Source organism: Pongo pygmaeus, chromosome 18 (assembly GCF_028885625.2).
Source record: "Pongo pygmaeus isolate AG05252 chromosome 18, NHGRI_mPonPyg2-v2.0_pri, whole genome shotgun sequence".
In the NCBI taxonomy this organism is placed as follows: Eukaryota; Metazoa; Chordata; class Mammalia; order Primates; family Hominidae; genus Pongo; species Pongo pygmaeus.
Genome location: NC_072391.2, coordinates 66712515 through 66724229, shown reverse-complemented (window position 1 = coordinate 66724229; position 11715 = coordinate 66712515). Strand labels below are relative to the sequence as shown.

Genomic DNA, 11715 nt, shown 5'->3' with positions numbered 1-11715 from the left:
TGGTGGCAGGCACCTGTAATCCCAACCTCTCGGGAGGCTGAGGCAGGAGAATTGCTTGAACTTGGGAGGTGGAGGTTGTGATGAGCGGAGATGGCGCCATTGCACTCCAGCCTGGGCAAAAAGAGTGAAACTCCTTTTCAAAAACAACAAAGTTTAAAATAAAAAATTTTGAAAAATACAAAATTAGCCAGGCATGGTGGTAGGCGCCTGTAGTCCCAGCTACTTGGGAGGCTGAGGCAGGAGAATCGCTTGAACCTGGGAGGTGGAGGTTGCAGTGAACTGAGATCGCACCACTGCATTCCAGCCTGGGTGACAGAGTGAGACTCCATCTCAAAAAAAAATTAAAAAAAAAATTCATCCATTAGTTACAAGTTGGAAACTTCACACAGCTTCATTACCTATTAACTGCATTTTGGGGTTTAGTACCTATTGTTCTTCTATCAACCAACCCCAACTGAAACCACAGGGAGAAGTTGAGAACTTGAGCTCCTTTCAGGCCAGCCGCCTTCTGCCTGCAGCTGGTTTGGTCTCCCTCTGAACTGGATTAGAATCCAGAAGCTTTTTTCCCCTTAACTCTCATGTGATTCAATGGCGCTCTCCAGGTAGAGGAGTGAAACTGATGCATTTAGGGAAACAAGATATCCTAATCAGTGTTTCTTTTTTATTTATTTATTTATTTATTTTTGAAATGGAGTCTCACTCTGTCACCCAGGCTGGAGTGCAGTGGCGCTATCTCAGCTCACTGTAAGCTCCGCCTCCCGGGTTCACACCATTCTCCTGCCTCAGCCTCCTGAGTAGCTGGGACTACAGGCACCTGCCACCACACCTGGCTAATTTTTTGTATTTTTCGTAGAGATGGGGTTTCACCGTGTTAGCCAGGATGGTCTTGATCTCCTGACCTCGTGATCCGCCTGTCTCAGCCTCCCAAAGTGCTGGGATTACAGGCGTGAGCCACCACGCCCGGCATCAGTGTTTCTTAAACTTGAGAATGCCTATGTTCATTAATATTTTTTCACGTAATTCAGTGTTGTTTTTATTATAGTTATTGAAATGTGTACAAAGATAAAACTATGCTTACAGCTTCTGTAGAACTATAAAACTCACTATGAACTGACGATTGTTTCACCAAAACCAAGTCACTGCTTATGACATGACCAGTGCTAGGACTGCGACGGTGGTGGGACTCGGGTGGGGGATGCCTGTGCCACGTGTGCTGATAGAAGTTCCCAGACTCTTCTATCACTTGAGCAAGACTGCCACAGAGCCACTGTGCTCCCAGAGTGTTGTGATGTCATTTGGCCTTTGCTAGAACTGAACCACACGTATAGAGTCTGTTTTCTGCCTACTTAGCTTGTGACATTTTGAGTCAATGCAAATCATTGCTGGAAGGTGTTAATGCCGTTTTGTTTTTTGTTTTTTAAGATTATGACTAAGGCTAGGCGCAGTGGCTCACACCTGTAATCCTAGCACTTCAGGAGGCCAAAGCATGGGGATCACTTGAGCCCAGGAGTTTGAGACCAACCTAGGCAACATGGCAAAACCTCGTCTCTACAAACAATACAAAAATCAGCCAGGTGTGGTGGTGCACTCCTGTGGGCCCAGCTACTTGGGAGGCTGAGGTGGGAGGATCGTTTGAGCCCAAGAGGGTGAGGCTGCAGTGAGCTATGTTTGTGCCACTGCACTCCAGCCTGGAAGACAGAATGATACCATCTCAAGGAAGCAAAAAAAAAAAAAAGATTATGACTAAAAAATGGTTAGGCAGTGTCAGAACTCAGAGACTGACAGCTTGAGAATGAGAAACACTGTCCTGCCTGGTGGTTAAGAGCATGAGCCTCCACCGGGGACCCAGCTCTGCCAGGTGTGCTTGTGGGAGCGTGAGCCACCACTGGAATCTCTGAATGTCTGTGTCCTCATCTCTAATGCCAGAGCTCACAATACCTCCCTTGCAGGGCTATTGTGAGAATAAAATAAGATGCAGGTAAATCTTAGCTCAGTGCCTGCCATGAAGGAGGTGGGTGTTGAAATCATGAATAAAAGAAGAAAGATTAAGGATGTGAATAATATAATTGTCTTTAAGTGGGTTCTGGATAGCTTTTTCCCCCCATGGGTGCTGAAGAAGACCTGAATAAAAGAAAGATCAAGGCCGGGCACGGTGGCTCATGCCTGTAATCCCAGCACTCCGGGAGGCCGAGGCGGGCGGATTGCTTGAGGTCAGGAGTTTGAGACCAGCCTGGCCAATATGGTAAAACCCTCTCTACTAAAAATTCAAAAATTAGCTGGGCATGGTGGCAGGCACCTGTAATTCCAGCTACTCAGGAGGCTGAGGCAGGAGAATCGCTTGAACCTGGGAGGTGGAGGTTGCAGCGAGCAGAGATCGTGCCACTGCACTCCAGCCTGGGTGACAAAGCTACACTCCTTCTCAGAAAAAAAAAAAAAAGATTGAGGCTTTGGATAATATAATTGTCTTTCAGTGGGTTTGGATAGCTTTAGGTGACTGTTAGGTGGAAGGCATCAGGACGAGGACTGTCAGTGGAGGGGTCTGAGCACCATCCTGGCACTGTATTCATCCATTTACATCTTTGCACACACATGCTGTGATTTGCTCTGAGCTGCAGCATTGGGCAGAGAGAAGTGTTGCCCCATGTGTTTATAGGAGCAACTTGATGTAAGAGAACAATCTCCCCAGCCAACTTTTTGTCAGTGTATTCAGAAAGTTGTAAACTTACCCAGTATTATATCCCCAAGAAGCAGGAACTAAAAAATGACAGCCCTAATGAAGGGTGGAAAGACCTCTTCTGAGGTGGTAGATTCTGTGTAGCACCCATGAAGTTGGTAAGCCACTGAGGTTTTGAGGTGAAAGCAAAACTTCCTCCTGCGAGCCAAACATGGGAGTATCATGGCAGTTCTATTATGAATATCTATGTGTGGCCCTGAAATGGGCCTAAATGTGACTTGTGGAGTTAATCATTAGCCCAGCGGTTGTCTGAACGACTTGATTCCCCTGGGCTACGAGCAGTTCACCTGCAGAGGAGGCTCCAGAAAGCGGCATGTCCCCTTTGCTCTTTGGGGCTGGGCTGGTCGTTCTGAATCTAGTGACGTCTGCCAGGAGCCAGAAGACAGAACCTCTAAGTGGCTCTGGGGACCAGCCACTCTTCCATGGAGCTGATCGATATGACTTTGCCATCATGATCCCTCCAGGAGGCACGGAATGCTTTTGGCAGTTTGCCCACCAGACTGGATACTTCTATTTCAGTTACGAGGTATGTGGGTGACTGGCCATACTGGGGGCTTTTTTTTTTTTTTTTCTCCTTTACTCATAAAGTGGGTCAGGTTTTAGGCCAAAACAAGGTCTGGTTGTCTTTATTATGCTGTGATTCCCCACCTGTTAATGAAATGGACCTGCAGTTAGAGGGAAACTCCAGCTGGGTGAATAATCACCAACAGGAGCTAAAACATATGGTTTGGCTTCTCACATCAGGGGCCATGCTCAAAGCCATGGGGCAGACAGGGTGCCTCTGCCTGAAAAGATAATCATTACATGTACTCGGATTTGGGGATGAGAGGGGAGAGAATACATTTTTAATATATTAAAACAAAATTGGATAATGGTGCTTTGGAGACTGATCCAGAGATTTCAAAGAAGGCTGCTTCAGCTTATGGGGGTGGGGGAGTAAAGGTTCTGCTGCCTTTAGGAGCAATTCTGGCAAATCAGAGAGAGATTCACTAGGTCAAGTTTTCTGTATTCAGCCAGTTAATCTTATTTTTTTTTAGGACGGTAAGTGTTTTCAAGTTACTTACTCAAAGGTCAAGTACTTTTACCCATACTATGGTCTTATATCATGCTGTCCAAGGGTGGTGAACTCAATATGAAAGTTAGAGGCTGTTCATTTCCTTTGTTCTTTATCTTAGAAATCTGTTAACTTTCTAATTTTTGTTTACATAGTAATAGACTTTGTCGATCTTACTCCACTGTAACAACATTTATTTTAAATAAACTTATCAGAGACTTTTCTTACCTCTGAATTTCTACTGGAACAGCAGCCACTACTAAGCTCACTGTGGCCTGAGCTAATCCAGATCTAGCTTGGGAGCGAGTGTCCGTGGAGTGCTTGTTGTAGGTGTGCACTGCCAAGCAGCAAATGCCCAAATCTGGGACATCATTGGGGAGCTCAACCACCAAGCAAGTTCATTCAAGAACTCTACAGCCAGGCCGGGTGCGGTGGCTCACACCTGTCATCCCAGTACTTTGGGAGGCTGAGGCAGGCAGATCACCTGAGGTCAGGAGTTCGAGACCACCTTGGCCAATATGGTGAAACCCCATCTCTACTAAGAATACAAAAATTAGCCGGGCTTGGTGGCATGTGCCTGTAATCCCAGCTACTTGGGTGGCTGAGGCAGGAGAATCGCTTGAACCTGGGAGGTGGGGGTTGCAGTGAGCTGAGATCACTCCACTGCACTCCAGCCTGGGTGACACAGCAAGACTCCGTCTCAAAAAAAAAGAAAAAATTCTACAGCCAGAATCGTACTTTTTTTTTTTTTTTTTTTTTGACAGAGTGTTGCTCTGTCGCTCAGGCTGGAGTGCAGTGGCGTGATCTCGACTCACTGCAATCCCCGCCTCCCGGGTTCAAACAATTCTCCTGCCTCAGCCTCCAAAGTAGCTGGGATTATAGGCGCACGCCACCATGCCAGGCTAATTTCTGTATTTTTTAAGTAGAGACGGGGTTTCACCATGTTAGCCAGGCTGGTCTCGAACTCCTGACCTTGTGATCTGCCCGCCTCGGTCTCCCAAAGTGCTGGGATTACAGGCGTGAGCCACTGTGCCCAGCCCAGAATCATACATTTTAACGGATCCACACCAGCTGTGTGGTCCGAGCAAGGCATGTCTTCTTCACACGGGTGCTGTTGGCATTCTGGGCAGTTCTTTGTCCTGCTGTACTGTTTCTTACATTGCAGACGTTCAGCAATGCTGTGCTGCCTCCCCTTAACACCATCACTGTGACACCTCAGAATCCTCCAATCAACTCCAAGCCCCAGCAGGGGGTTGGGCAGTCGCACCCCAGACAGAGACCGCTGTGCTGATGACTGTGGGACGTCAATCTTACCACTCAGCTGGCTTCCTCGTGATGTAGCAGGGGTTCTGCTACCTATTTAATGTGTCTTGGCAGGTTCAGCGGACAGTGGGGATGTCACATGACTGGCATGTTGCTGCCACGGCACATAACCCACAGGGATTTCTCATAGACACCTCCCAGGGTGTTCGGGGCCAGATTAACTTCTCTACCCAAGAGACAGGTCTGTTTTCATTACCATGGCTATTATAATAATCATAGGGTCCTATGAAATTACAGAAATAATGAGGAAGTATACAGAGATGTTTTAACAGTAGGAAAAAAATTCAGCCTTTAACACCAAAAACCAGTGTTGCTGGAGGCTGCTGACCTCCAGGGGTGCCAAGTGGCAGTCTACTGACGATGTGGGGGCAAGACTCCAGGTGAGCATTCTAAGTCTAGGGTTCAGCAGCTCAATTTTATCTCGTCATCTCCAGTTGATCAGATTCTGGGAAAGTGACCAAAAAACAGAGCCATTTATAATACAGAATTCCAATTAACAAATGGATTACAGGGAAGCATTTCTTTCCAGTCATCAGAATATTTGAGTCAGTTACTAAAAGCAGATTCAGAACAAAAGAAAATGCATGATATCCATGTGAGATATCCATACTCCACAACAAAGCACTCCTCCAGCCAGGTCAAGCCTGTCCCACTTTGGACAGCACCAGTGTCTTAACTGCCCTCTTTACTAGCCAGCTGCACTGAAAAAGACATTTTCTCAACAGGGGCATCAGACAGTCCTTCACTATGAAGCACAGCATATGTATCAGTGTTAAAAGATCTTGAACAGGCCAGGCGCGGTGGCTCACACCTATAATCTCAGCACTTTGGGAGGCCGAGGCGGGCGGATCATCTGAGGTCAGGAGTTCGCGATCAGCCTGACCAATATGGTGAAACCCCGTCTCTACTAAAAATACAAAAATTAGCTGGGTGTGGTGGCAGGTGCCTGTAATCCCAGTTACTCAGGAGGCTGAGGCAAGAGAATCGCTTGAACCCGGGAGACAGAGACTGCAATGGGCCGAGAGAGCACCATTGCACTCCAGTCTGGGCAACAGAGCGAGACTAGTCTAAAAAAAAAAAAAAAAAAATCTTGAACGTCTTTGGCCCCTACATGCCAGTAGTGCCTTCCAATCATTTTGACTTTCAAACACTGCCACACCTTTCTAATCCCACCCCATCCATCTTCTACTGGTCCTCTCCACCTCGCTCCTTCCCACCCACTCCCCACCCCACGTCCCCCTCTCCCCGCACACACAAAGGGAGGCAACCCCAGCCCCAACAGATATAACCAAACCATGAGTCACTGTACAGACCGCCTTGGAGGCAATCACTCCAGGAGAGCTGCTTTCATGCACTATGCATCCATTTTTTTTTTTATCTTTCCTAATTTCAAGTTCAAGATGGTGTCCCTAGCTGTAATGGTGTACAAGGACCAGGCAAACACCATGCTCTTGACTTCAACTCAATCTGTTGAGCAGGAGTTCCTTAATACAAGATGTGGGAATTATATGTTAAAGAGAAAACATTGTTTGCCACTACCCAGTATGGAAAGAATGAGTTACTAAAATTTGGCCAAATATAATAAGTAATATTTAGTATAAGTTTAACATAAGGTCCGTGTCTTCCGTGTCAAAAACGGGATCTTTGTACTTTCTAAGTAAAAAGAAGGTCCTGTAGTAGAATTTCCAAAACTAGAGGACAGATACCTCCAGGGAATCCTTAACAAAGGGGAGGAGACCAAAGACTTGGTAATGATCTAAGAATTCCTACAGGTTTTTATCAGCTTTGTCTAAGTAATCAGCATAATCACTTCGGTTCTGTGCAAGTGTACCTCAACTTCGGAGTCTTCTATGAGGGGCCTGAGACTGATCACAAACAGAAGGAAAGAAAACAACTGAACGATACTCTGGATGCAATAGAGGTAAGGAAGTGTTTTGTGGAAGAGAAACGTCTGTGGAAACTGATTTTTAACTTCAGAGGGAAGATGACTTCATTTAGGTAGAAACCAAACAGGCAAGGGGATGTGAATTTCTTAATAAATTATGACTTGGCTGGGCACGGTGGCTCACGCCTGTAATCCCAGCACTTTGGGAGGCCGAGGCAGGCGGATCACCTGAGGTCAGGAGTTCGAAGCCAGCCTTGCCAACATGGTGAAACCCTGTCTCTACTAAAAATACAAAAATTAGCCAGGCGTGGTGGTGCGCACCTGTAATCCCAGCTACTCGGAAGGCTGAGGCAGGAGAATCGCTTGAACCCTGGGAGGCAGAGGTTGCAGTGAGCCAAGATCACGCCACTACACTCCAGTCTGGGATAGAGCGAGACTCCGTCTCAAAATAAATTATGACTTGAAGCTCTTGAAATTCCATCTTTGTTTTATACCAAGGGTTGGCAAACTATGTATGGCTGACAGGCCAAATCTGGCCCATTGCCTGTTTTTCTTTAAATTGAGATATAATTTATACACCGTACATCATCTAAAAGTGTATAAGTCAGTGGTTTTTTAGTATATTCACAAGGCTCTGCAACTATCAGCATCTAATTCCGGAAGTTTATCACCCACCCACCCCACAAAATCCCACTACCCATTAGTCATTCTCCATTCTATTACCCCAGGCCTGCCTATCACTGTTCTACTGTCTCTATAGATTTACCTATTCTATACTTCATTTTTGAGACAGGGTCTCTCTTGTTGTCCAGGCTGCAGTGTGCAGTGGCTTGATCACAGCTCACTGCAGCCTCAACCTCCTGCGCTCAAGCAATCCTCCCATCTCGGCTTGCCAAAGTGCTGAGATTCAGCACTTTGAGCTACTGAGCTGACATTACTCAGCATTTTGAGCTACTGCGCTGAGATTAATCAGCACTTTGAGCCACTGTGGCTGGCCTCTATACACTTTATTTAAATGGAATCACACAGTACATGGGATTTTGTGACTGGCTTATTTTTATTATTTTTTGAGACGGAGTTTTGCTCTTGTTGTCCACGCTGGAGTGCAATATCACAATCTCAGCTCACTGCAACCTCCACCTCCAGGGTTCAAGTGATTCTCCTCCTCGCAAGTAGCTGGGATTACAGGCACCTGCCACCACGCCCGGCTAATTTTTGCGTTTTTAGTAGAGACAGGGTTTCACCATGTTGGCCAAGCTGGTCTCAACTCCTGACCTCAGGTGATTGGCCCGCCTTGGCCGCCCAAAGTGCTGGGATTACAGGTATGAGCCACTGCGCCCAGCCAAGACTGGCTTCTTTAGCATGTTCTCAGCGTTCATCCATGTTGTAGCATGTATCAATACTTTTCATGGCTGAATGATATTCTCTTTTATGGATAGACATTTTATTTATCCATTCATCAGTTAATGGACATGATGGACATTTAGGTTTTCCCACCTCTTGGCTATCATAACACGGCTATGGACATTTGCATGCAAGTTTTTGTGTTAGCATGTTTTGTGTATACCTGAAAGTGGAATTACTGGAGACTGTTTACCACAGTGGCTAAACCATTTTAAACTCTTGCTAGCAGTGTATGAAGGTTCTAATTTCTCTAGTTCCTCATCAACACTTGTTATTGTCTTTTTTGTTACAGTCATCCTAGTGGGTGTGAAATGTTATCTTGTGGTTTTGAGTTGCATTTCTCTAATAATTAATAATGTTGAGCATCTTTTCACGTGCTTATTGGCCATCTCTCTATCTTCTTTGGAGAAATGTCTGTTCGAGTCCTTTGCCCATTTTAGGCCAAGCCATTTGGCCCAACACCTGTAATCCCAGCACTTTGTGAGGCCGAGGTAGGATAGCTTGAGCCCAGGAGTTTGAAACTAGCCTGGGAAACATGGTAAGAGCCTGTCTCTACAAATAAAACAACTTTTTAAATGACCCGGGTGTGGTGGCACATACTTGTGGTCCCAGCCGCTTGGGAGGCTTAGGTAGAATTGCTTGAACCCAGGATGTCAAGGCTGTGACAGTGAGACCCTATCTCAGAAAAATGAAAATCCTTTGCCCATTTTACATTTTTTTTTTGAGAGTCACTCTGTCGTCCAGGCTGGAGTACAGTGGTGTGATCTCGGCTCACTGCAACCTTTGCCTCCTGGGTTCAAGTGATTCACCTGCCTCAGCCTCCTGAGTAGGTGGCATTACAGCCACGTGCAACCATGCCCAACTAATTTTTGTATTTTTAGTAGAGACAGGGTTTCACCATGTTGGTCAGGCTGGTCTTGAACTCCTGACCTTGTGATCTGTCCAGCTCAGCCTCTCAAAGTGCTGGGAATACAGGTGTAAGCCACCGCGCCCTGCCTGGATTGTCTTTTTACTGTTGAATTTTATTTATATATTCTGGATACAAGTCCCTCCTAAGATATGTGAGTTGCAGATATTTTCTCCCATTCTGGCAATGTCTTTTCACTTTCTTTTTTCTTTTTTGAGACGGAGTTTCATTGTCTCTCCCAGGCTGGAGTGCAGTGGCGTGATCTTGGCTCACTGCAACCTCCGCCTCCCAGGTTCAAGCGATTCTCCTGCCTCGGCCTCCTGAGTAGCTGGGACTACAGGCCACTCAGCTACTTTTGTATTGTACTTTTGTATTGTACATTGGGCTGCCACAATGCCCAGCTAACTTTTATATTTTTATTTATTTATTTATTTATATTTTTTTGAGACAGAGTCTCGCTTTGTCACCTAGGCTGGAGTGCAGTGGCACAATTTTGGCTCACTGCAACCTCCGCCTCCCGGGTTCAAGTGATTCTTATGCTTCAGTCTCCCAAGTAGCTGGGATTACAGGCGGGTGCCACCACGCCTGGCTAATTTTTATATTTTTAGTAGAGATGGGGTATCACTAAGTTGGCCAGGCTGGTCTTGAACTCCTGACTTCAGGTGATCTGCCCAACTTGGCCTCCCAAAGTGCTACGATTACAGGAATAAGCCACCATGCCCGGCAACTTTTCACCTTTTTTTTTTGAGACAGAGTCTCACTCTGTGGGCCAGGCTGGAGTACAGTGGCACGATCTCAGCTCACTGCAACCTCTGCCTCCCGGGCTCAAGCAATTCTCGTGCCTCAGCCTCCCAAGTAGCTGGGATTACAGGCGTGTGCCACCACACCCGGCTAATTTTTGTATTTTTAGTAGAGACGGGGTTTCACCATGTTGGCCAGGCTGATTTCAAACTCCTGACCTCAGGTAGTCCGCCCGCCTCGGCCTCCCAAAGTGCTGGGATTACAGGCATGAGCCACTGCGCCCGGCCACTTTTCACTTTCTTAATAGTCTCTCCTAAATGCACAAAAGCTCAATGCCTGTTTTTGTAAATGGAAGTTTTCTTGAAACACAGCCATGCTCATTTGACAATTACATATTGTCTGTGGCTGCTTTTGTACTGCAATGGCAGAGTTCGGCAGTCACAAGGGCCTGCAAAGCCAAAAATATTCACCATCTGGCCTTTTAATAAAAAGTCCACAGGCCCTTGTCTTCTACCATATAGAGAACATAAAACATCACCTGAAATGGTAACGACGTGCTGAGTACACCTAAATCTAGAGGTCCTCTGGAAGAGCTCTCTACTTTGAGAACTGAAGTTTTCCATTATTTAAAAACAAAACAAAACAAAAGGCCGGGGCAGTGGCTCATGACCATAATCCCAACACTTTGGGAGGCCAGTGTGGGTGGATCTCTTGAGCCCAGGAGTTCAAGATGAGCCTGGGCAACATGGCAAAACCGTCTCTACAATTAAAAAAAAAAAAAAAAAATTAGGTAGGTGTAGTGGCATGTGCCTGTAGTCACCAGCTACTAGGGAGGCTGAGGTGGGAAGATCACTTGCGCGCAGAAGGTTGAGGCTGCAGTGAGCTGTGACTGCGCCACTGTACTCCTGCCTGGGCAAACAAGTGAGACCCTGTCTCATAAAACAAAAACAAAAATTTTAAACTCAAATCCAGACCATATTTCATACACAGCAAACACAACATTTATCAACAACTATCATAGTACTGTACATCTTAAAATCATATGGGTAAATTATTTGACTTCCAGATAGGTTAGTGTTGGTGAGCGCCCAGGTGAGGCTAGATGGGGGTTTGGAAGAATCCCTTTAAAATTTTCTCTCTCATAGGACAGCACTCAAAAGGTGCAGAACAATATCTTTCACATGTGGCGATACTACAACTTTGCCCGGATGAGGAAAATGGCTGACTTTTTCCTTATCCAATCAAACTATAACTATGTGAACTGGTGGTCGACAGCCCAGAGCCTCATTATTATTCTTTCTGGGATCCTGCAACTGTATTTCTTGAAGCGTCTCTTCAATGTTCCAACAACTACAGACACAAAGAAGCCAAGATGCTAAGCTAAGGTGACTATAGCACCCTGGCTCTTTTCTTCTGGGGCTTAGTTGAATCAGCTTTGTAATGTTATGGGACAAAAATCAATTTATCTCATTAATGTTTTAGTCTGCTGCACACATCTAAAAAAGCAAAATGGCAATAAAATAATAACAATGAAAAAGTTCTGAATTAGTATGTATTAAATGTATGCATCAAAATACTGTTCATCATATAGCAGTCCCTTAGCCTTCACTGAGTCTACTTAGAGACTAACAGAAAACCTTAGAAGGAAGACGAGTTGAAAAAGGCCA

General features: G+C 45.7%; 1 protein-coding gene across 1 annotated transcript; it reads left to right on the top strand.

The window, feature by feature from the left end:
* The first annotated feature begins 1001 nt into the window (after positions 1-1001).
* On the top strand, positions 1002-11691 carry TMED6 (transmembrane p24 trafficking protein 6). Its single transcript, XM_054454135.2, has 4 exons — positions 1002-3260; positions 5166-5292; positions 6884-7032; positions 11194-11691. The coding sequence occupies exons 1-4, from the start codon at positions 3048-3050 to the stop codon at positions 11425-11427; spliced, it is 723 nt and encodes a 240-aa protein (XP_054310110.1). The 5' UTR covers positions 1002-3047; the 3' UTR covers positions 11428-11691.
* The last annotated feature ends 24 nt before the right edge of the window (positions 11692-11715 follow it).

Bases quoted from the DNA above. Each gene is read 5' to 3' on its own strand.
- TMED6 (XM_054454135.2), top strand. From the start codon at position 3,048: ATGTCCCCTTTGCTCTTTGGGGCTGGGCTGGTCGTTCTGAATCTAGTG. The intron at 3,261-5,165 runs GTATGTGGGTGA...GTGTCTTGGCAG, and splicing joins ACTTCTATTTCAGTTACGAG to GTTCAGCGGACAGTGGGGAT. The intron at 5,293-6,883 runs GTCTGTTTTCAT...GAATTCCTACAG, and splicing joins CTTCTCTACCCAAGAGACAG to GTTTTTATCAGCTTTGTCTA.